Source organism: Peromyscus eremicus, chromosome X (assembly GCF_949786415.1).
Source record: "Peromyscus eremicus chromosome X, PerEre_H2_v1, whole genome shotgun sequence".
NCBI classification, from domain to species: domain Eukaryota; kingdom Metazoa; phylum Chordata; class Mammalia; order Rodentia; family Cricetidae; genus Peromyscus; species Peromyscus eremicus.
The window spans coordinates 32,886,456-32,913,199 of record NC_081439.1 but is presented as its reverse complement, the minus strand read 5'-3'; the positions used below and the strand labels follow the sequence as shown (position 1 = coordinate 32,913,199).

Sequence of the window (26,744 nt, the reverse complement as noted above, 5' to 3'; positions counted from 1 at the left end):
CAGGATGTAAAATAAATGAATAAATTTAATTAATAATAAAAAGAAATTTTATGAAATAAGGACTAAAACAGAGGTGATATTTCTCCTGTTTAACTTATCATTAAGTAATTCAGTTCCCATATTTTAAGTTGGGGAATGAATCCAGGATAGTGGGCAAATTATAGGATCATAAACCATAAGGCAAGAGCCTGACTGTATTTTGTCCAAGTTATTGAAGAGGAATTATGGGTCAATAAATAACTTAAAGAAAATGCAAGATCCTTAAAAAAGTACAGATTAATTCATTTAATTTTGTTTTATCTTATTGTATAATATTTTATTATGATTCCTTAGATGCCTGCTTGTTGCCTAAGGAGAGACAAAAAGGGTATGGATGTGGATAGGAGTAAAAGTGTGGAGGAACTGGGAGAAGGGGGAGGGAAACCATAATCAGAATATATTGTACAAAAAAATCTATTTTCAGTAAAAGAAAGATTTAAAAAGTACAGATTGAGGTTTTATATCTTTTGAATTTTGTTTTTCATTTATTTGTCTTGTTTTGGGGGAGCACACGTGCCATGGTGCATGTATGAAGGTCAGAGAGCAACTTTATGGAGTTGGTTATCTCCTTACACTATGTAGGTCCTGAGGATCCAGCTCAGGTCTTCAGTCTTGCAGCAAGCACCTTTCACCACTGAGCCACCTTGCCAGTTTGAGCCTTTCTATCTATCCTGTAGTGAAGACTGAAAATGTTCACTACTCTTAGGTCTCCTAATCTGTCACTTCCTACAGATCTGATTGGATTCAGCTTCCCAATAGTCATTTTTCCCCTGCTATAGAGAAATAAAAAAGGTGATACACACCCTCCCACATTGTAAGTCTAACTCAAGAGGCTGAAGTGGAAGATTGCTGTGAGTTTGAGTTTGGGGTTAGCCTAAGCTACATAGTACAGATGTATTTCAAAATGTCTGTGTATGTGTTTTTTGAGGGAGATACTACACCAGGGACCCTCTTAATGTCCACTTCTCCAACTGTCTTTGTGAGTTAGTTATAATTTTCTAGTCATAGATAGTTCTGTTGCATGTGTGGTGTTTCTCTTAAACTAATTTTTTTCACCTTCCATTTTTATATTTATTCAATTTTATATATTTTTGAGAATTTTACACATGAGTACATGGTATTTGCATGATTTCTACCCATCTCACCCCCACCTCAACTCCTCTTAGGTGTTCTTGAATTCTTCTTCTATAATTATTGATATATATATATATATATATATATATATATACACATATATATATGTGTGTGTGTGTGTATGTATGCACACAAACTATTATGCCCAATTATCATTTCCCTTTGTGGATATGTTTAAGGCTGGCCATTTAGAATTGAATATTTGACCCTGAACAAATCCGGTTCTCCTGCCTTAGCAGCCATTGACTGCTTGTGGTTCTTCACCTAGGGGCAGGGCTTTGAGCAATATTCTTCCATCCATATTTGGCATGTCAACCGGTATGGTTTGTGTAGTCTTATGCAGGCAACTGTATTGAGAGTTCATGGGTGCAGCATCCCAGTCATGTCTGGAAGATATGGTCTTGCAGCAGTTTTTACAATCTCTCCACCCCCTCTTCCATGATGCTCCCTGAGCCATAGGTCTACATAGAGGCTATGTTAGCGACATCAAAACTCATTTTTTTAAGTAACCAGGTTTCCATGATGGTGTCTCCTTTCCTTGAGGTATATGGCATTCACTGATTCTTCTACCAAATTGATGTTATGAATGAATGGAAAATGTTCACTTTCCCAAGACTGTAAGTTGGCAAGATGGAGTGATCACCACCTATGTTCTTATTGTATTTCCCACCCACTTTCCTTTTCTCTGGACCACCAATCAATGATTCTAGATACATTTTCACAATTCTAGACCTTGGAAGAAATTTCTGTCATTTTTGATCTCTGCTATTATTTCTCAGTACTTGGAAATTTTCATCAAGTGCAGTTTTCAACCATGGAACTGTTCATTAGCAATTTGTAAATTACATGTTCAGATTTCTTGTTTTTAAAGTATGTTGTTTGGCTGCTTTCAGATGTGGCAATATAAAGGGAGCACATAGAGGGTGAAAATATCATTTTTTAGGGTTTTCTATGTACAGCTAAAGCTCTTAGCCTACCTTCATAAAACACAAAGGGCCAGGCCAAGGTATTTTAATACCCTCGCATTTGCTAAGCCTATTGTAAAAAGTGGTATGCAAATGTACATACATGTGCAAAATGTGCACACATATGTATAGTATAATCATGTACACTTAAATACTTGCTGTAGGTATTATATACATGTGGATGTACTTGTGTTCTGTGTAATATATGCTCATATGTATCTATGTATGTACTGTGCCCACCAGTGTGCATGTGGAGCAGAGCCAAAGGGTTATTGCCAGTTTTGCCTAGTTGTCCAAACTTCTTTGGAGGCATCATGGAAATTATCTTGGTGACTCTGGCACAGCAATTTAAAAAGGCATGCTAATTGGAAGAATATCTGGAAAAGCTCAGAGAAACAAAATTTTTGACAAAGAAAATTTTATGAGTTTCTCTCAGGAATGAGCCTTGAATGGGTTTGGTAAATGGGCTGTTAGAGCCATTTCTGTAGGAATTAGACAAAGCACTTTGTAGATTCCCAACAAATATATAGCCCTTGAACCTCGTATTAGATGTTACAAAGTGGGACTAATATTCCTCCACCTCAGAAGTCTTTACCTTACCATGGCCAGACAGAGGGTGGCATAAGTGGCATGGATGAGTTTTCGGTGATTTATGCTCAGAGAAGGTGAACCTGTGATTCTCTCAACCTTACCTTAGGTAAACACAGAAGGATTCCATATGCCTAAAGTTTATACTATAAAGAGAGCCAACAGGTGCTTCCTCAATCAACTTATACTATGTCTAGCTTCTATCTAGTTTTCAAGAGAATTAGACTTTCATTTGCTTACATGTGTAAGGCACTTTTCTTTGAATGTACTTGTCTGCCATAGTAATAATTTCTTATTTTCCACTCTCAGTACTATCAAGATGATCAGGACTATTTTTTCCATTTTTGTGGCCAGGTCAGCTCCTACAAGTATGTGCAAATAAGCTTGGTGTACACAGTTTGAGATAGGAGTCTCTTGGGAGCAGGCTCTTTATAGACACAATATACTGTTGCCAAGTAATATGTAACCAAGTAGCCTGGAAATAGGCTGCTCTTTTCCTGGTTGACAGGGCACATGTCTACATGTAGGCTTTGTCAGTTTTTCACTCTGTATATGTCTGCAGATTGTGTTTATTATAATTTTGAGGCTATATAGACCAGTGGTTCTCAAACTGTAGGTCGTGACCCCTTAGGGGGTCAAATGATCCTTTCACAGGGATTGTCTAAGACAATCAGAAAACAAAGATATTTACATTATGATTCATACCAGTAGCAAAATTACAGTTATGAAGTAGCAATTAAAATAATTTTGTGATTGGAGGTCACCACAACATGAGGAACTGCATTAAAGAGTCACAGCATTCGAAAAGTTGAGAACCACTGATATATACTTTACCACAACAGTGAAAGTATTGTAGTATTTTGGTGTTACTTCTGACAACAAGAGCACAGTGCAGAGAGATCCTTTCCTGGTTCTTCTTCTTGGGAAGCTATGTTTAACTGATGCTAGAACATAAATTAATGCTGAAAATATGCTTATAGGATGAAAAATTGAGTGAAAATATGAATGAAGAACAAATGGAAAGAAGTAGGTACTAGGCCCAGCATATTGAGAAGTTCTTGACTGTCCATTAGCCAAAATGAGGACACCAGGATTGCACTCCCACTGAGGTCCTTATTAATTTAGGATGGTGCAGTGGGTCATGGAGAACTCTTTTAGAATCTGATGACAACTATGAACCCTCTCTTTAGCAAAATGTACTTATTAAACATACACATGTTTTGCATGCAATCTAATTTTAGGGAGGTTAAGTGTTCTTCCCTCCCCCAGCTCATTCATGATTTCTGAATTGAGAACTCGTAATTTAGCTACACACTATCAGGAAGTAAGGTGGCAGAATGGAGAATAAACTGAAGCTAGAAACTATACTTCAATTATAGTCCTGGATCTTCTTCCAACTTGTTCTGTGAATATTTCACTTTTCTAGGTTTTGGTTTTCTCATGTTTCTTTGTACTTTGCAAAGAAACCTCTGTTCTCTACTAAGTAGGTTTCTCTGAAGCCTTGTGCTAATTTGATTCTAAAGCAAAACTCTAAGTGGTGGCTACAGTTCTCTGGCATCTCATTTCCTTTTCCTTGCATGGCACTCTCATAGATATCCAAGAGGACTTCAAATAGATCACCTGGGCAAAGGGAGGGGACAGAGGAGAGGCAAGCTGGGGAGAATGAGCATATTAACATTGACGATTCAGGTGAACTGATGAGCTCATTCTCTTCCCTCTTTGTTTTCTCCTGGACTGGCATAAAACAAAAATAAATAGTTGTAGTCACTACAGGTAGGGACTCTGCCGTGTGTTGGCTCTAGCATTCTCAGTTTGTTTGTTTGTTTGTTTTTTGCCAGTGTAGTACCAATATAATACTTTCCCTTACATGATACATGCTTGTAAAAATGCTTTATTTTCTAATACCTGGTGCTTTTCATTTAGCACAAACTTCAAAGCAAATTACCCCAAAGCAATGTATGTCATCAGACAAGCCAGAGAGAGAGAGTGTGTTACTCTCTCCATCCCCACCAATTATCTATATCTCATTTAAAGGTTTGTAGTCCAGCCTCAATATCCATGTTTGCACCTCTTTACAGTTGTCCCACCACATGGTAATCCAGCTTATTTTTGATGTGACCTCAAAAACTAATAATTAATATCCTTCTGTGGCAACCCATTGTACTTTTATATAGCTCTAATCTTGAGCAGAGAAACACTTTGGAAGTTTATATCTTGAGCCATAGTGTTACACTGTGAAGTTGGCAAATTAAATATAATAATGTCTTGAGTTCCTTCTTTTTGCCCCAAGTGCTTCCCAAATACCATCTCAATCCTCAGCCAACTCGCAACATCACTCAAACTTAAGTTTTCTGAAGCAAGATCATGCTTTATCTGATTTGTTTGCTTGTGTATGTCCAGTCTTTAGAACGATGTATGGGTAATATTAGGCACTCAAGATTTGCTGAATTTAAAGATATTTACTGTTGTTATCCCCATTGTACAGATGAAGAAACAGAGATTCACAGAGGTCAAACACTGCTACAAGCTGCAGGGATACTTTAATAAGATCCAAAGGAATAAAGCCATTATGAAGAGGGTACCATTTGTGTTCAAGAGGCTTTGCCTCATACCATACCACACCCTGAAGATGACTCTCCATTTGACCTGTTCTCATGAGGGACACAGCCAAGGTCTGTTGCTGGGGCTGAAGGAAGGTAGTGTCATAGTCTTAGAATGCCACAGACAATTGGGCAGTGGTTACTCAAAATAAAGAGTTTCTCAAGGGTCCTTTTAGAGCAGTAAATTGCATGAATAACTGTGGCCATGGAGGAGGCCTCTAATTATCTCACTTCTAACTGAAAATGGTGAAAGTGGTAAAAGAAGCAGAAGCCACATGAACAAAAATCACAAACTAAACAAGAGCAAAATGAAGACAACCCCTTCCCCAATCAAAATAAAACCCAGCCAACCCCATTAATCAAACAAGCAAAACCAACCCAACCCCAAACAAACAAACAACAAAAAAAGAATTATTAGCAGGAACAATGGACAGGAATTTTCATGAGGGTTTGTTTTACATTTTCTCTGGAACAAACTGTACTGTTAGCCTACGTATCCCTCATGGTACTTGTTGGAGCATTATTATATGTCTGAATAATAATGTCCAATTTCAATTGTCATTTTCTTTCTTGTAAACCCCAGTTTCTTTGCAAATTCACATCTTCTGCTGAACTCCACTGAATGAGAGAATATCATTCCTCTTACTTTGGCTTTTCCTGTTTTCCTTCTGAAGGCCCAAGTATCACAGTATTTTAGTTGACCAGGAGAAATATTTCTGATGAATGGAACATTTTCTTTGGTAAATGGACACCAAACACCAACTTAAAACCAACCAAATAAGTTTCTTTGGTAAAGTGGACATTAATGTCTTGGTTGGAATTAATTAAAAGAAAAAAATTAATTTTTTGCTGAGATCATTCCTTCCCTTTTAGCAATTTAAAAAGCAAAATTTATGAAGAGTTAAAATTTTTGAGATATTTCTACAGTGTCTTCTCCATGGTGGGGTTATACCAATGTTGTCAGAGCATAATCAACAATCAATAATAAATATCAACAAATACATAATCATTGCCTAACAATAAATAAATCTTGGCATGCAGTCCTCCAATAGAAAAATTCATTTCACAGTCAGAATTTCATAAACCTTGATTTCAAGTGCTGAAAAGAGAAGTTGACAACTTTGAAAATGCCCTTCATTTAAAAATACAACATCTCAAGATACACAGAGACTCAATCAAGTTGGAAAACTACTGTCATAAAACAAAGTTCCACAGTAAGTCATTCTGGTTGACCAAATTGATGATTAAATTCTCAACAAAATCCGTTTAATTGGTGCATGTGTTGTGTCAGTTTTGTGAATTCACAAGGTTGACACTAAATCAATGGCAGATTTAGAAACACTCTTCAGAAAATGGTTTAGCAGCATATAATTTCAGAATAAAACCAATCCCTTCTTCAGTTGTGTTTTATAAATAATTGCCTAGTTGCAGGCCCATAAGAGAGAAAATTGATTGAGAGTACATCAACTATGCACACTTGCCCTTTTGTGAATAGTATACTTGTCTTTAAATGTAAAGTTCCTCATCTTCTTGTTCAGTGAGCAACACATTGGTATGACTGATTAGTGTGTCTGCAGGGGGGACTGAGCATGTGTGTGATGCACTAGCTACAATCCCCAGCATATTTGTTAGAGCTTTATAGACAAAAGCACATGAGAGTGAAAGCACAGATACTCACTTGGTATGGTTACATCACAATCAGTTGGGCTTTTTTGCTGTTTAGAAGGATAGTAGCCAACCTAAATCCAAAGTGTTTTCCTTACAGACATTAAAAATATGTTTGTTCCATGACCAATGAAGCCTTATGTTCCTACCTTACATATATATTTGGAAGGGACAGTAGCTACCTTATGAGAAAATCTGCAATTGCCCTGCCCTGTCTTAGCCATGCTGAAATGATGGAACTCCACTAGTAGTGCAACCTGGGTAAGTTATTTCATTCTTCAAGGCCTGCTTCCCCCTCTATGGAAGATGGGGAAGTGTTACAATATATCTGCGAAGGTCCTGAAAGGTAATAAGCCTTTTGGAAATGCTTACCATTAGAGATGGCATGGAAGCTACATCTCTAAAAATGAAAGACATTGTAGCTTTTTGCCTCAAATGTAACCCAGGGTTTGGCTTCATTTTATGGATTTAAAGAAATACAGGGGGCTGAGGGCAGCATACATACCCCTTCATATCAAACTGTCTTTGTTTAGATCTATGAATCATTGCCATTGTAGATACAACTGTTGAACTGTATAAATATCTGGGCATGTTAATGTACAGAGGGCCTTATGATGAAGTAGAGAGATAGCAAAAAGGCTTTTTAGGGGACCAGGAAGATGAGGTACAGCCAGTATAGCAGGGGAATTTGGCTGCAGTTGTGGATAGGTTTGTAGTGGTGATTATTGTTATCCAGGAATTTCCACCTATTTTCCTTTGAGCCCTTTGTCTACCAGCACTTTTATAAAGTGGCTCATTGCCAGGACTTAGACTTACCAAAGATCTTCCTCTTCTCCACTAAATCAAGTAGAAGTCATCTTACAGCAAAGCCATTCTGGTACTTTTTGGCCAATAATGATTTTAGTGTTTATTTTCTTTTCCTCAGATACATGGGCAGATGTTGTTTCTGGGCATCTATGCAAAAGTGCATATAAGGTCAAACCACAAACATCTGTACCAGCCAGCTCTTCTTTTTTGTTAATAAAGAGATACTCTGTAGGTTCAAACAGACACCTGCTTTTCTTCCAACATGCCAGCCATTTGGGTTTGGCTCTGTGGCTTTGCACCCTCAGAGGTTCCTGCCAAAAGCTGTAACTTATAAAGTAGACCCATCTGATGACAAGTAACAAGATATTTTAAAATAGAATTGCCCCAATTCTGTAGTGCTGGAGCTGTCATTGATTTCTGGGTGCATTAACTAAACCATACAGGTGTTAAAAGTATATCAGTGGAGGAATATGACAAGTTAATTCATAAAAAAATAAAGTTGGCTCACCTAAGTGAATTTGGGGTAACTCAATTTTAATTTGTGAATGATGTTCAGTCTATCGCATCTGCTTCAGAGGTCCTGGCTTCCTCTTGGTGATGAGAACTTTTACAGAATCTCCTTGAGTGTTGAGGTGGTAGATGAGACAATGAAGACCTCAAACCACAGAACCTAAGTAGAGTTACAGCCCTGCAGAAGTTTAGGAAGCCTTATTCTTTTGAACAATGCTTAAAGATATTTTTGTCATGGCAGCTGACCTTGCAATCAGTTGCACTTTATTACAATACCAGTAACTTCTGCAGTGTGGGTAAAATGGGATCTTGCTTATTAGTAAGATTTCCTCTGTTTGATCTTATTTAAAACACTCTGCTTCCTGTGTATGTGTGTGTGTGTGTGTGTGTGTGTGTGTGTGTGTGCGCGCGCGCGTGCGCGCGCTTGCTTACGTGCTCGTTGCGTGTATGTGCACGTAAATTCTTTTTCATAGCAACTCTTTTGCTTTAATTTGTTATCCTTATCTTTTACATTTTTACTTTTTTTTTCAGTGCCTGTTTCTTAGCCTTTTGAAAACAGAGCAACTTTGACTATGTTTCATCAACATAAGCCTTTTGTTCTTGGTAAGACCTAGGGTGAAAATATATGAAGCAGATACTATCACACTGTGGTAATCTGGTCAACCACTCGGGTACTATCAATATCCACCATTTCGACACACTCAATTTCCTCCCGGTTTTCAGGATTTTTCTTCTCTTTCCTTTTTTTCTTAGAGGGTGGCAGGAAAGTCAGTATCACAGGTAAAATGGCAAAGCAGTGAAAGAAGGTGACAAATGCTATTAAAAACAAGCACCTGAACAGTGTACAGGTCAGATTTGAAGGCACAGCTGCAAGAGGAAATAGACCAACAATATAACAGAGGTAACTCTGCAAAATAGCTACCCCATGCACTTCCAGGGCATTTTTTACCCATTTAGTTCTTGTAAAATCCTTTCCCAGAACGAATGTGGATAACAGTGGAGCACAATTGTCAATTGTGTAGTTAATTCCATAGATTAAGCATAGCACAGAAATGCAGTCCAGTTCGACCTTCCATAATGTCATGAAGCCTATCACTCCAAACTCCACAGATATAACTGTTAGAGTGATCCAGACATTAATCAGCGAATCTGCCACCAGGAATGCCGAGAAGAAGAGCAGGAACAAAGCACTGATGCAGGAGTTGTGCAGGGGGGCTCCCAGAGAGGAGGCATATCGATCCATGTACACAAAAGATGGATTAAAGACAATGAATTTCACCTTGGAGGTGACTGAAAGCCTCCTCAGGGTCTCCAAGAGATCATAGAGTTCTTCTCTGTTTGTTTCCATGGTCTTGGCCACCAAAAACATTCTAGAGGCCACTACATCAACCTCATCATTGTACTTTTTAGAGAAGATGATGTCCTCTTGAAAATGTGAAAATTGAGGAGCTTTCAGGAAAGAATTCCTTAACATGTCTGTGAAATTTTTCTTAGGCAAGTCAGTGGATATATTGAGTTTCCGAAGATAATTTAAATAGCTTTCAAACCAGGATATCCGCACAAACCCCTTAGTATACTCTAGAACATCTTCTTGGACGCTAGAGTTCCAATATTCTATGGACTCATATATGTAAAACCCAATAACAGGACTGTAGTTGCTAAAGTACTTTTGCTGGGCAGTAGTGTACTCAATGGTTTGTGTTGCAGTTGCTACGATGTTACTAAGGTCTGACCCTTCACTGACCTGCAGATAGCCCATTAAGGCAAAGGAAATATAAATAAGGTAAAAGAGGACTACAAAAGGCTTGACATAGGTGTTGGTTATCCAGTCACAGTAATAGCGCTTGAGGAAACATACCAATAGGTGACTCTCATAAGTGTTTGCTTCCTCGCCTTCAGCTGTGTCCTCACTGAATCTAGCTGTCAGAAGAAACCTATACCATGCTGGCTTCTCCTGCAATACCTCAGGCTTTGGAACTTTTCTACAGAATATACTATGCTGGTAATTGTTTTCTATGTAGCCAGTGAACACAAGGCTGGAACCATAAAATGAGAGTACATAGAGGTAGTTGAAGAGGATTGCAATACAGGAATTGCAGCAGAAAATCCTGGCTGCCTCAATGTTCGTGAAAGGGCTGGCCCCTATGCCAAAGGTGACCAAGTACATGGCAGTGGTGAGAGAGAAGGAAAGCATGGAGTCTGCATAGACTTCTGCAGTTCGCTCTTTAACATGTTGGTCCTCTCTAGTTTTCCTCCACGAGGATAACATTTCAAAAGTCCCGTATAATCCATGACCTGAAGGGGCAGAAAAAGATCAGAGCAAAAGTTTTAAGAAACAAATCTTTGTAAAGAGAGGTATCAATTTGATCATGGGAGCTTAATAAATCATAGTAAATACAACCAGCTTTAGTGGTAACAAGTTTGGAAATGTCAGGGACTCTTCCTGTGGGAAGTAGACCTGTGTTTTGGAGAATCATACGTATTCTTTGATAGTCTCCTCTCAGATAGCTACAATAGCAGAGGTCTTCATAGTTCTCACTAGCCTAAGAAGTTTTATATATATATATATATCTTGTGGATGTTAGTACAGTTTGGCTGGTGAAACACTCCATAGAATATTGCAGATACTGATCATTTTGGTTTATATTCCCATAGGTCCAATGGGAGGGGTCAGCACAGAGGAAGGCAGTGGGCAGGTTATTCCCAATCAGTGTCCAATACTTTCTTTTAAAATTGGCCAAGCAGAGGTCTTTAGTGATAAAGAGGTACTGTATTTAGTTTAAGGATTGACAGGAAACTAAATCACAGTCTCTTTTTTCTTTCCTAAATATCAGAACAGAAAGCAATAAATCTGAGAAACAGAGCAAAGCAAAATAAGTAGGAACAAGTTTGAGTGGAGAACAAAGAAGAAAAATAAAGAAAAAAAAAGATTCACATGAACTCTCACTGCTATTGCTAAAAATGACAACAGGATTTAAGGTATATGACCTGCATTTGTCTTTAGGAATTTTTTTTCCACCAATTCTAGTTATTCACAGATAACATATCAAGTATACAGTGATTCTGCCAAATTCTTGATACTATTTGGCAGTGGCCTTTTGGTAACAACTTCCCTTAACTGCTTCGGGCTCTTGGCTTCCTGTTTAGGATTCCAGCAACATTGGGGTGGCATAGATGTGACTGCCCATGTTGTAGTTGCATGCTTCTGCACCTCTTCTGGTTGGAACCAGATACTTCCTTGCTGTACCTCCCTGAACTTCTAAGCTACATTAAAAACCCTGCCAAAATGACCCATCATGGCTTCTGATAACTCCTGTCTTGGCACTGGGATAGAAGATGTAATTGTCTGTTTCTACACCTTGGCAAATTTAGTCTCATTATTGAGGATAACACTTTACTCTGGTGTGATGGACTTGTTTTGAAAAAAAAGAAATTTAATATATGCAGCCATGTATAATGTGAGTGAAGTGAGTCACCATTATCTTGTATGCAAAATAACTGAGGATATGTCTCACCTTGCACTCAGGCTGGTATTTATATCCTTATTGTAAAGTCCTGACCTCACACATGAGTATCTGTTACATAGTAATGATATTGGCCTGTTTCCTCTGAAGGATTTGGAATTCATCTTAATTTATTAGACATAATTTTACAGCTGCTTTTAGAGGTCAGGCCAAGACTTTTGATTTGATTACTAGTACCATGGCCCCTATTAAATCGGAGCACCTAAATTCCCCAGATATGAAGTGAAAGTGTATTTGTTGGCTGGCATTTTGCTGTTAATTATGTTTTAGGCAGTTAACAATGTCTAGTCTCAAGAGGGAAAACTAGCTATTAAACCTGTTTCCAGTTTTCTTTGGATGGACTGACCAATCTTTGATTAAAAGCAAACTAATCTTTGTCAGTGGGTAATATGAAGACTAATACCTATGAGACATCAGTGCCATGGGAAAATAATACTTGACCATTTTATCTGGGACCATGATGAACAAGTAAGCTTTGGAAGGTAAACACACCTCAAGAGTTGTTGGAAAGTGCAAATAGTTTTCTAGAGTATTTACTTGCTGCAAACAAAAATACTTCAAAATAAGACTTCAGTACTGAGTATTTAAATATGGCAAGGAACTAAATATCATATAGCAGAATTAGAGTTAATCCTATAGTAGAATTTTAGTGAAAATTAAATGTAAAACTGAATATGAAATTAAATATAAGTTAAAAGTAAAATTAGTGTGATATTTTATAATGGTATTATCTGACTCTGATACTTGTTGGACAATACAATAGGACTCAATTTCTTAGTGTATTGTTGAATAATCATAGGAGCTGAATGAGAAAAGTACTTTAAATTAACAGAGCAAAAAGATAATAAGTAAGGTTCCAGGTTGAAAATAATCACACTCAAGGAAAGATGAAAATACATGAGTTCCTTTGCTGTCTTTTAAATTCCCATTGTATATAGTTTGATCATTTTCATTAGGTCCTAAGTCTTTTTGCATATGTTTTTGGCTCAAGGGGCACTTCCAATGAAAAAATTTTAATTTTGTTCTCAGGGGCTCTTGGAAACCCCTCCCCTCTCCTCCCCTCCTTTCTGTGTGTGTGAAGGTCCTCCCAGAGGTCAGAGAAGGCAGTGAGAAACTATTCTATCTGATCACTCATTTGTTGCTAGTTATCAATGGCCTTTCTGTCACTACTCCTGGTAGGCTAGAACCTTGTTTCTCAAGCCACACCTGTCAATCAGCTTCCTATACTCTCAACTCCAAATTGTAATTGTATAATATCTCAAAGGAGTCCCTGAATTTCTGGGATAATTGCTGATCCCTAACTCTTTTCTACACCTCAGTCAGTCAAGGGAGAGATGAGTGCCAAGAGAGTTACAGGCACCTCTTAGGGATTTGTTAGCAGCCTGGAGTGCCTGGCTGGCACTAGACTCAGGTTACAGCTTTATGTTTATGCTTAAGAGGTTGGCCTATTATCTTAAAGGAAAGATAAATTGTGGGAACCCTGTTTCCTGGCATGGACTCAAGGAGAAACACACTCTAAGAGCCCATAAAACACCCATGAAATTCCTTCTATGTCCAGAATTACAGTTGAGTTTCCTTTAGTTTTGACATTTAAAGGTATAGTTTTAATTACAAATTGCTTTGGGACAATGGTCTATGAAAGCAGCTTCTCTTAATTTGGGGAAACTGGGACAGAAAATGGGGCTACCTGAAGAGTAATTAGGACCATTTCACCACACAGAAACATCTTTTCATTCCCTTGCCAGCCAGTCCTGGCTTTATCATTTACTGCTGCTACTCTAGCAGTAAACTGGGCAAGTTAGAGTTAGGGAAATGTGGAGGGGTGGCTTTTCATAGGATCCATTCCATTCCACTTTCCTCTCACATGGGTGGGTCCCTTCTTTAGCTCTCTTAGGAACCTTGGAGGCCAAATCTTACAGGGTGTAGTCTAAAATACTGCCTATGGACTGAAGACATTTTTTTTTCTGAGGTTTGAGTATTATTTTCTTCATTTAAAAAAAAGGTGTTTTAAGAGAAAACATATTGTTGTTTGCTTTGTGTTAAATTTAAAGCACTGTCTGGTGCTGGCAAGGTGGCTTGTCAGTAAAGGAGTCTACCAGCAAGCCTGATGACCAAGTTCAGTCTCCAGAACTCATGTGGTAGAAAGAGAGAACTGAGTGACATAAGTCATCTTCAGACTTTCACATGCTTGCTGTAGCTGCCTTGGGAGATTAAAAACAACCCTGAACCCCCTGGCTAGACCCCAGAGAATACCTTGGGTTAAGATGAGATTTAATTTGTGAGTATGCCTGAAAGTCACCTTAAGTGACTTGAAGATGTGTGTGTGTGTGTGTGTGTGTGTGTGTGTGTGTGTGTGTGTGTGTGTGTGTGTGTGTGTGTGTGTGTACTTCCAGGGTTTGGAACTAATGAAGAGAAACAGCAGCACAGATGATAAATAACACTAATAGTAGAAGAAACTCAGCTAGCTAATCCTTCAGTCACTTAGGATGACTTTCAGGCATACTCACAGATTAAATCTCACTTTCACCCAAGCTCTTTTCTGGGGTACAGCCAAAGCCTTCAAGGTTGTTTATAATCTACCAAGGAAGGAATTCACTAGCAAATAGTTGAGAGTTAACTCTATCCAGTAGATATGGTTCTAGAAACTTGTTCATAAAGTGAATCATGTTTTAAATTTATTTAATGCTTTTCTATGAAAGACCTTCTGGGAGATTTGGTTTTGCTTGCTTGCTTTGTCAAAGACTAATCATAAGGACTGATCTCCTTTGTACTGCTGGATTTTGTAAGTTTAGTTTTTCCCTAGTCCCAGATTTCCCTACTTCCCCAGTCTTCACAGACCAGCAGAGCGACTGACTGATGCCTTTGAATGCTCATATTTGAATCCCTTCCCTCCTAGCAGCCTTTCCTCAACTTGAGTTCCTTGAGGAATTGTGAGAAGATGAGTTACACTGACATGGCTTACTGGGAGATCATCTTTAAGGTCTAGTATGAAACCATGTAATGTCAGGAGAAAATGAAGTCACTTAGAACTGTGTAGTGCCAAATTTCATGTATGGAAACAAAACAAGTACAGTCATCTAAAAAATCCATAGATTACAATGGATGAACAAGCTCTACTTAAAATGTATTTTACTCTTAGATGAATTTCACTAAGTAGCTCGTGTTTATAAAATGCTGTTCTTCAATGGTATCTGCATAAATTCATAATTTTTGTTGTTTCAAAAAGAAATCTCAAGCATATATATTTCTGGATTGAGTAACACCTGTTTTCAGAGAGAAGTTAATTAATGGGGTTACATTTAAAATTTGTCAGTTATAAACATTTACTTTACAATATGAATTGTTTGGCTTATTCCAGCCTGTTTTGTCTCACAGTTAAGAGTAAGAGTAAAAGTGTACTCTACTTAAGTAAAGGCAGATACTTGTATCAGGGAGAGATGTATGCATCTTAGTCTTTCTACTAGAGACTTGATACATACTAGTGATTCTAATCACAACAAAGGGTTTGAATCTGAGAAATAATTTTCCTTTGGTAGATAGCTGTATAAGAAAGTCCAATAAATTATTTTGCTAATAGACCTTCTTTATTTAAAGATAGAGTATGTAGATATTATATGTAAATATACTAGAGTATTTAGATATTATATATAAATAGGGTCCATAATATTTACTATGGCCATTGTGTAGTATCTTTTCACATGAAAACACATGTAATATATACACACAAGTATTTATGGTATATCCTATTTAAGCATATTTTAATATTTATATATAAATTATTTGAATATATGCAGAGAGATATCTGTGTTTAAATATTCAAAAATAAGCACTGTTAAATAATATTAATGTTAATTAATTCTAATATATATAATATAAAGTAATTCTATACTATATATGATATCTGCTATAGGTAATGTTATTTGTAATATATTATGCACACAAATCATACCTTTATGCACATATAAAGTAAACAGTAGGCTGATGAGGAATATGTTTGCCAATGAGGCAGAGAAATGTTAGTGCTGCTATATTGATCAATGCAGAGAACATTCTAGAAAGCTATTGACATTTTGTTCCTAGCTAATAATGTAGTAGAGTTTAAGTGAACAGCAAAAGTTCTTTCACAATGACTGTGATTCAACTTGCACAGTAAGCTCCTGTTGACCCATCTGAATCATTTTTCAATTTTCTGATATTCTAGTACAAATAGAAACTAGGTGTTTTCCCTTATGGTCTGCTTTTCCAAGCTCAGTGTTAGCTGCTCTCCCATTCTTTGGATGAGACTAAGTCATCAGATTACCCAGAGTTTACCTAGGAGACCTGTATCAAGGATACAGCTCCCTTACTCAGATGAGTTCTGCCTTCTCTAATCTGTGCCCCTAGTCACAGATTATGGCGAGGAGTATATCAATAAATTTGTTTTGTTCTACTTCCACCCTATTTTTCCACCTTCCCTTTACAATAATATGACTTAAGAACTAATCACAAAATTAGATTCCATATCTCTATAAATTATACAATTATAGAGCATTATTTAAAGGGTAAAAAACAACCTTGAAAATATTGTATGGAATTTTTCTCTTATTTTGAAAGATTTAATTTATTATTATTATTATTATTATTATTATTATTATTATTATTATTATCAGTGTGTGTGTGTGTGTGTGTGTGTGTGTTTGTGTCTGAAAAGGCCAGAAGAAAGTATCAGTAGTTGTAGCTGCCCAATTTGTGTGCTGGGAACTGAATTCCAGTTCTCTGAAAGAACATCAAGAGCTTTTAACTACTGAGTCATTTTTTCAGGCCTGGAATTATTCACTTATTTAAAATCAGGTGGACAAAAGAAATATGAGAAACAAAATCTTAATAAGTGGTTTGTTTTAGAAACTATTAAAACTCTTAACTATTTTACATCTAAACTAAGTATGTCCATATTATTCCATATTTCTATTCTATCATATAGATTGTCATATTGCTGCAAATACCATATTTCTACTGTAATGTGTTATGTTGAATTACATGAAATTACCATTTTTATCGTTCTGATATCATTGGGAAATAGTGTCAATTTTCTAGGTAAAAGATGGTTGGATATTGTTACTATCCAGAAGATATTTTTCCCCCATGTTTCTAATGATGTAGGAATCTATTAGAATATAAAAACCTTTCAAGATTGTTTAAACTGAGAGTATAAATAATCAAGGAATAAATCTTTTCAGTCATGAATAACCTTCTTACACAATTTAGTGTAACCCTTTTATGGGCCACATACGTTGTTATCACACTTCAAGTGGTATCAGTGAGAACAAACCTTAAAGAACTAAAGTTAATCTTTGGTTCCTATTAAAAATTCAGATAATCTTAGAATATGCCATTGTAAGAAGACAACTTTTCTGATATTATTTCCCTCTTAGCACTTAATATACATTCTATTTCCCATTCAAATCCCTGAAACTGTAAAGTCTGTTGAGATAAGTCATATAAGTGCTGTGTGCCCCACTGGTTAGATAATTTAGAAGAGAGCACCCTGGACTTGACATTTGACCTCTTAACAATTGAAGAGTATTTTTTGTCTCGTCCAGTCTCCAGGGCTCTTGAATCTCAACAAAGATAAAGTGACCTTTGTAAGTTAAAATGCTGCATGGAAATTGATATCTAAACTATCTTTCACAATGGCTTCAATTCTCTCTTTTATGTGCATGGAATGTATATGAGAAACAAACTTCTTATATGGATAAGGAATAAAACCTTCCTCTGTTCCTTCTACACTCTCCAGTGTTCTACTCCTTTCTTGACTTGTGTATAATAAGCAAAGCTGCACGAATAAGTACCACACCTGTAGAGAGTTGGAACATATAAAACTGATGGCAACTTCTTAAATCATCCTCACCTGGACAACCATATGTAAATCTTCATTCTTTAGATGATATTTTATAATAGATTAAAGTGATGTTTACAAATACTAATACCTCACTACCTGACATTAATATAACCAACTAAGTTCTCTAAATTCTAGCAACTAAAAAATGACAATAAGCATTTATAATACTGTAGACCTTTGAGGATTTCAGTTTTAGATAAACTACCCTGACTCATCTGGATAGAGGTTATGGCAGAATTGGAAATGTCTAATATGCAGACACTGATGAAAAACATTCTAAATCATGAGGTATTTATGCTTACATGATGGCCAAGCTGATTCATCTGTGTAGGATATATTCTTTTTTGCCAGAGATAACATGTATCATCTTAGCTAGAAACATACAATCACATCCCATTATGATGAATTCTCACCGTTTATTCAAATTCCTTCCTCTGGTGGAATCTTGTCAAGTTAATACTGCTTAACACATGTGGTCTTAAAATTTTCCGTTGTAAATCAACTGCCATTTTGGCATTTGGCTGGATCTGGCCTTACATGACCGCGGTCACACTAAGAATGTTCAGTTTGTTGAATTTGAAATTTACAATACTTGACAAATTATGGATTTTTTAATAACCAAGGAGACTCCTGCATTCAATATTTTATGAAACTTTTTTCTTCTAAATTATTTGATTTGATGTAGTTTTACATGACAAACTGAATCAAGAAGATTTTTTTAATAACTTGATTTGGTTAAGTATAAATAAGTACTTTAATAGACAACAAATTACTAGACAGCTAATTTCTGTGTAGTACAAAGCTCTTAGCACTGCATTTATTCTTGGTCTTCTGAAATGTTTGCTGTTAATTTAGGACTAGTCATCAATAAACTGAACTAAACACTGGTCTTGAGTACATTTATGAATTTGCTCTTGCTTATATTTCATTTTACAATCATCCTCGAAGGATGAAGAGTTTATCTGAGAAATCCAGAAGGGCAAGCATCCTAAATCCAGGCATTGTTAGCTTTATGAGCATATTAAACACACATTACATCGTGCAAAGTCTTTATTGCAAATGGGCCTTAGCCACTAAAATGTGTAGTTTCCTTTCATGTTGTGACTAAACAATTTGAAAACCGTATGGGCTGAAAATGTACAGAAAGGTTGCACGCTGATTGTCAGCAGGAAAAACTGCCATCAAATCAATGCAGGGAACACTCCTCACAAATCCCAAACAAGGAAGGGAGGACTGGGCACCTGTCCTGCTTGTTCTCTTTTACTGCAAATGCCTGTTTGTCTACCGTTGTGGTGGTTGTTCTGTTTTGTTTTCTGAATTAAATTCTGAGGTAAAGTTCAGTGATAGTCCCTGGGGAATTGTGGAACTACTTAACCATTTCTGGACTCACTTTTTAAAGACAATCCTCTCTAAGGGCATCATTTCATCCTAACATCACTCACATCCCCTACTGTATCAATATTATCTGACATATTATTTTGTATTTTGTATATATATATATATATATATATAATATATATGTTTACTTATAAAGAATACCTAAACTATCGTTAAAAATACAAAGTAAATTTGGGGAAATATTAAAGATTCTAATTAATTTTTTTTGTACAGTTTCAAGAAGTTTTGAATATTTTCAGTTCATTATGCTTAATAAAATCAGGTTTGAATGTTGTTACTTTACAATTAATTCGAAGAAGCTTTAAATAGTGTAATTTATTTTCCTTATTTTCCTTAATTTTAAGAAGCTCTAAATATTATAATGTTCTTTGTGATCATTGGTAATATGTTGGGGTACCATAAAACCACTCCCAGTTCTTTCCCAAGCTCTCACACCCTTTTTGTCACCTTAAGAACCTTTGTACCTCCCTTTAGTTCCCAACCTATTTCTTATTCTTGTTTATCTTCATCTTGCAAAAGCAACAACAGAACCACTATTTTTAAAATGAAAAGTTAAAAAAGAATCCAAGCACTCAAGCATGTGACTAATCATGAGCAACACATCTTAATTTAAACCTGACTCACCTCTCCGAGGAAGTTACTAATACTCAGTCCTCCCCACTCTTTGAGGAACTGCCTTGGATTCCACAATTGACCTACACATTCTTGGAGTCAGTTTAACGGGGGAGGTTGCTCTGCCTTCTTATCAGCCTGGTTGCAGACTGTAGTAAGGCAGCTTTCTTCTGTTGTTTTCAAGAGTGACAACTAAATTGATCTGGCAGATTCTCTGACTGCTTGGCCTCTCCACAGTGCCTTGCTTTCCGCAAAAGCTACTAGTATATGTTTATTGACTAGGTCTCAGTTCGCATAGGTCACAGAGTATTGAGGGCAGAATGCAGCTCCGTCAGCCCTACTTATAATTTAACTGTAATTCAGCAGCGATTTCTTATGAAAATTCTGTTTTTTACTGCTACTCTGAAACATGGCATAAGGCGTACCAATAAAATAAATTGTGGTGACTTGCCAGCCTACAACAACAGAAAACCACAACTGTCTTGTGTTGTGGTATCTGATCCCAAGTGACATTTTAATTTTGGTAGATGAATTGATGAGTAGTTGCCACAGTAAGCAGAGTGACCTCATTTAATCTTTGGCTCACAGGAACTTTACCTCCGAGTGTACTAGACGAGTCAATCATCTTCAATAGCAGGCAGGCAGAATAGCTAATGCTCTGAACACTGTGACTTTGTTTTGAGCATTAACTCTATTAAGGAATTCCTGATGTTCTTCTGCAGTTAAAAACTCTGGAAGAACCCCATGACCACCACTCTAAGATGTTCATAGCAAGATTAATTAAAAAAAAAAAATCCTTGCTACCGATATTTCACAGGATGCTTTCCAAGTTCTTGTTTACGTATCACATCCTTTTGTGTGATGCTCACATCTACTCTATTCATTTATAGATGGAAAAAGGAAGCAAGGTAGCAGAACCCGCTAGCCCTTCTATTTGCAATTCTAAAACTCCCTGAAGGCTTCTCACCACAGTCACCTGGGGAGTTTCTTTAGCTGCAGGGGGAAAGTGCAGAGGGGTTAACTATGCAGGGGAGCAACTCTTAGTGAATTTCACCCAGGGCTTCTGTGTAAATAGCCCAGCTTCCTCATTCTTCAGGGAGGACCTCTCTGAGGAGGACCTACCTAATCTTCTAAAGGTGGCTGATCTACCAGTACCCACAGAAGTACTCTAACATCCTCAGGGCTGTCTGCCTTCCTGGCTCACCTGTTTCATCCCCACACTGGTTCTACTAGAGTTTTTCTCCTAAATAAACTACTTGCATCTGCATGCCCTACTTAGGACTGATTTGAGGAAACACACCCCAACACACTAGAGCACAGACAAGATTGGTATTTGCCTAATACTACAGGGTGATTAAATGTAGAAACAGAGCTAGAGCCAAACCCTTTGACTTTCCGGCATTTGCACCAGATTAGATTGCTCCTTGGTGATGACCACTATTTGACAGAACTCATTCCAGGCCTTCTCAGCAAAATGAAAACACTATAACTGAAAAAAAAAATGTTAAATGGCTTTTCGAGAAAACTAGTTACTATCAGCAACAGGAAACAAACAACAAAAACAAGGAAAAGAAAAGGCAAGGCAGTAATTACCTAGCATGACGAAAGGGACTCCCAGGAAGGTGGAATTGTATTTCCCACCAGTAAGATTGATGATTCCAGCTGCAGTGAGAGTGGCTAGGCTTATGGTCACCAATCCAAGTAGGCCTAACCAGGGTTTGCTGCGGACACAGTCCTGCATAGAGCAGCAGAGGATGGCCATGGTGACTACCAGAATCAGGCTGGTGACCAGGTAACGTTCTGATACACGGCTGGTCTTCTGGAAATCTTCCCTCAGCGATGAGGATGTGTACGGGTATATTTTGACTTTACTGTTGGATTTCTGGAATAGTTTGACAGTGTCACAGAAGCTGGACTCCCACCTCTCAGCTACCATGTCATTGAGACTGTTGATTGACTGCAGATAGTAAGTGAGCTGAATGGCTTCCGCAGATTTCACCCGATCCTTGCTGTGTACAGTGACACCTCCAAGTTGGTGCCCGTTATAGACAGCCCTTCCATCCTTTAAGTGAGTGATCGGATATGTGATAGCAAAATTGGTCCGATTGGTGGCCCGAGCATTCTTTAGCTCTTCCAGGACATGTACTATGTCATCCACAATGCAAGTCTTATCATTATTCAGGACACATATGTGGGCAAACGTATAGTTAAAGCCAGGCCTTGGAACCTGGATCTTGGTTACAGCAGTATGCAACTATGGGGGAGAAAAACAACAGTTAGTTTTTTTTAATGAACAAGTAGACATTAATAAGTAACATTAGCTCCAGAGATTAAAATGTTTCTTCTTTTTTGGGAAAGAGAAAGTCATTAGTTCCATCTCTAAGACAGAGAGTTTAAGTAAAATGTTTTGCCTGTTTTCTTATAGAACTCAGGACCACCAGCCCAGGAGTGGCACCACCCACAATGGGCTGGGCCCACAATATGTAGTAGAGATGCAAGACATACATTGGATCAGTACTTTTCACAGTGTGTGGCTCCCAGTCTAGCAGCATCAACCCAACAGCTTATCAGAAATGCAAATTCTTAGGCCCTATTCCAGAACTGAGAAATCAGATTTTCTGGAGTACAACCTATATAGACCTTCTGAGAGATTCTAATGGTGCTAACATTTGAGAAGTATTGCATTTAAGTACCAATATTACTTCTATGTTCTCTTTATTTGTGACCAAAATGGTCTATAATGTTTGCAAATCTTACACAGGTCTCTTGTTTATTATTTTTTTTTGGAGAAACGATGTAACAAGTCAATGAAGGTGCAGTTCTGAATGCAGAGGTCTTCTGAAGGCTAGTCCCTTACTGCCAATTTGCAGGGCAGCTTAATAAGCTTATCCAATTACTCCCTACTATAAAAGTCAAGAAGTTTACCTTGATAGCTGTGCTGTTTTAGTTTTATGTCAATTGGACACAAGTGAGGGTTATCAGCGAGGAGGGAACCTCAAATGAGAGAGTGCCTCCATAAGATCAGGCAAGCCTGTAGGACATTTTCTTAATTAGTAGTTGATGTGGGTGGGCCCAGCCCATTGTGGGTGGTGCCACTCCTAGGCTGGTGGTCCTGGGTTCTGTAAGAAAACAGGCTGAGCAAGTCATGAGGAGCAAGTTAGTAAGCAGCACTCTTCCATAGCTGTTGCATCAGCTCCTGCCTCCGGGATCCTTCCCTGTTTGAGTTTCTACCCTGACTTCCTTCATTGATGAACTATGATAAGAAAATATAATCCAAATAAACCTCTTTCTCCCCAACTTGCTTTAGTCATGGTATTTCATCACAGCAATAATAACCCTAACTAAGACACTAGCCCTTGTCTACTCTGCTGCTCATTGTCTGCATAGATGGGAAAGGTGCTAAATGATAAGAGTCTAACTGAGATAAATTGAAATCATACTAGAGGAGCACAATGTGACTTTTATACACTTTAAGGCCTGGAGTGTGCTGGTAGAGTACTTGCCTATTATATACAAGATCATGGTTTCTATCCCCAGTGCTACAATAATTATTCTACACACCTTGACCAATGTCAGATTGTGGTTGTGTCAAGTTACTTCATAATTGCCGTCAAATTGCACATAAGAAGATAAATAACATCCACTCCATGCCAAGCACAGTTCTAGGCATTAGCACAGATTGGCTAACTTAGAAATTACACCAGATCACAAAGTAGGTATGAACACTAGCCTATCTCCTAGGTGAGGCAACTGAGACATGGAGAACTTAAATCATTTGTCCATGATCACATGCATCACAAAAGGCAGAACCAGGTTATATCTAGCAGACTGAACAGGGCCTGTGTTCTTAGGTTTTTGTCATATATACCTCTAGGTGCCAGAACTGCAGTGAGGATTCCTGCCAGCAGCTGATATCGGAATTTGTGCTTTTTTTTTTTTTTACCCTGCTGCTAAAATCGCATGTAAGTGTTTATAGAATCTAATATCTCAAGTAAGAAAACAGGTAGTATGTTTGTGAAGTGATTATGGGATTTAAATGAACTACTACCATGTGACAGAATATCACACTTTACCTCCTCTCAGCAATTCAGTTTATAATTAGAATACAAAGGCTCATGGAAGCCTTGCAGATAGGGTTAATTGGCATCTTAAAATTGCATCATCTTCTGTTGTTTCAACTGTAGATACATAGGCCCCCAATTTAACTGTTTCAACTCCTCAGCCAGTTATTGTCATGATGGTTTGTCTTATCTGTGTAAATGTAGCTGGTCTGCAAAAATGAGGCCAGTGAGACATGTGTTAGGGTGTTAGATAAACAAGTGTATCTATGGCTGTGCCTAACACAGAGTGGACGCTCCCACGAATGTCTGCATGACCCTGCTACATCTTCTCTCAATCTGTTCTAAATGGATTATTGGTGAAGATGTTTTGCCATGCATGTGTCTTAGTGAGTGGGATAGTATGCTTTTTTGAAAAGGTCTGAGAAGCACCAGCTGTTAAAGGACTTCACTTAGCCCAGAGATAAAGTTGTTCATCCTAACTCCCAGTGTCCCCTTCCTCCATATCTCTTCATGAACACTAACCCTTAGGCTCAGAAAATACTTTATTGTGTTATCTTTGGCTAAAATACTTTCATTTACTTCACATATACATATAGTCTTCCAGATATACCTAGGAGGCTATTTTTATAGTTCGAACCATATGGTAAATTTTTGTGTTGGTGTTTTGGGATTAATGGCCAGAAAAATATCTTTCAGTGGTTTTAAGCTCTGAAAGTATTTTTCTGTCCACTCTTGCCTAAGCACAGGCTGGCAAATCTTGGTTAGGATTATTCCTAATCACCAAAAGTTTCCAATGTAAAGGTTATTTTAGAAGAGGAAAAAATAAAGAAGAATGTAAAGATGAGAGAATTTTGATAAGAGTCGAAGACTGCAAGGAAAAAGTCAGAATAGACTAGAGAAGTGATATTGAAAGCATGCATATGTGTAATATTTAGTGCATTGTTTGTTCCCATAAGCAGTGTAATAAATCTCCCTTAGAGTGATTACCAAATATATCAAGAGGAAAAGATTGCCAAATAAGATGGTGTTAAGCCACAGGGCTGAACCCAATTATAGCAGGGGATATTTTTTCCATCCATTCCCTGCAATGATCATGCCCTGCTGGTTGGGGAGGTATAAACTATTTAGTGATCTGCCAACTTTGCAGATCTACTGCTATGACCTCTGGGATTACACATGGAAGGAAGGAGACACCATATTAACCTTTGTATTAGCAGACAATTGCTGAGAGTCTTGGAAAATGGGAAGGAACCTTACTGGCTTGAGACTGGAAAATTTCTTAACTCAGCAGTAGAGATGCTGTGAGATGCAGTTGTCTTGAATTTCTGATGGAGTGGTGGGTAGCACATGTGTCACTCTTGTTTCTGAGTGGTAGGGTGACATAGAATGAATGACAAAGCAGCTAGGTGGTGGCTGAGGCCACCCCCCTGACAGGGAGAGTCTGTGGGATTGTGCTATGGAATAAGAGGTGAGAAGATAGAATAGAAACCAAAAGTTGAGACTCTTTTTTATGAGTTTTGAAATAACTCAATCAGCTCTCATCATTGACTCTAATGATCACATGTCAAGGATAAACACATTTCACTCTTGTCATGGTCAGACATCTTGCACGTATTTAGATGTCTACATGCGTTCATGGTTTTAGAATGCTCTGATTTACTTTCCTGAGGGAGCCCCAAGGAGAGAAGTAGAACCCTGACATTCTAAGTTGTGGTACAATGTATATTTGCAAGATTTTTTTAAAAAGAAAAATGAAAATGAAAAGCCAGAAAGATGGAAACTGTGCTTCAGCTAATCTACAATATAAACAGCAGCAACCCACATGAGTGTAGCAATAAATTAGTTAAGAGGCTTTAAGAAAAGAAAAGGAAGCGAAAATAAGACAAATTTGTAGCCCTGACACTTACCATAGTCTGAGTCCATTACATGGGTCAATGGAAAAATCTATGTTTGCATGGTTATGTATAGATGCCATTAAGCAAAGACACACTCAATAAGTACTCATCAAATCTACTGTGTTGTCAGTAATATGATAATTTTCCTAAATTTAGTGTGCTTGCATTCATGCATGCAAAATTATATGAAATACAGTATACAAAATGAGAAGTGTCTAACAGTAACACCAAGTACTTTGTATTAGTAAAGTCTGAGCCTATATAAATCTTGATCATGATATTTTGATTATTATATATTTGCTTCTAAAGACATCAAGATTGAATGTTAAATTGAAATTCATTCCAAGTCTCTTAACATATCATTTAAACTGTCAGCCTCCTTGCTCTTTTCACTCTTCATGTTAAGAATGATAATAGTACTAGTGACTAGTCTGTTAAACATTTTCAACACATTTTAAAACCTTATCATGATTAAAACTATAGAAATGCTTAAATTATTATCCCCATTTTGCAGTTGGAGCAACTGAGGCTTAATGAGCTTCAATAAATCACCTATGATGACTTGCAAAGTAAAAAGCAGATGCAGGCCTAACTTCATAGCAGAACACAGCCAGAGACGAACACAAGTTTGGCAGAAAGAAAAGAGAAGAATCAGACAAAGATGGAGAATTGTCAGGCCACCTGGTTCAGATAGCTTCCAGTGAAATGACTGAGCTGTGGAACAGCCACACTTGGAGGTCCAATCGGAGAGATCAGAGATGATGCAGACAGCTAACTCTCATCTTTAGACATCACCATCACATGACAATATGAACAAATAATGAAGGGGGTGGGTTTTGACCTCATACTTTTCTATTTTTCCTACAGTGCCTAGAATTGCCAGATGAAGCTTTTTGGAGAAGAGCTTACTGAAAATTCCTCCTTTTAGCCCAGAGGCAAAAGAGAATCTGGTAATAAGATGTGTGGGCTTCCAACATGGCTTCTCTGCTTACCTTCAATATGCTGGAGATCTTAAGGATGTCACTCTACTGCTTTAGGTCTGAGACTTCAGATCTCACATTTTCAGTA

The 26,744-nt window shown here is 37.5% G+C and overlaps 1 protein-coding gene across 1 annotated transcript in view; it reads right to left on the bottom strand.

Moving 5' to 3' along the window:
* Positions 1-5,165: 5,165 nt before the first annotated feature.
* Ptchd1 (patched domain containing 1) overlaps positions 5,166-26,744 on the bottom strand; it is a 54,186-nt gene continuing 32,607 nt past the window's right edge. Inside the window, exons 2-3 of the mRNA XM_059251337.1 lie at positions 21,314-21,974; positions 5,166-10,603 (exon numbers count right to left, since the gene is read on the bottom strand). Of these exons, the coding sequence (XP_059107320.1) occupies positions 8,949-10,603; positions 21,314-21,974 (2,316 nt within the window). The 3' untranslated portion in view covers positions 5,166-8,948. The remainder of the gene's footprint in view (positions 10,604-21,313; positions 21,975-26,744) is intronic.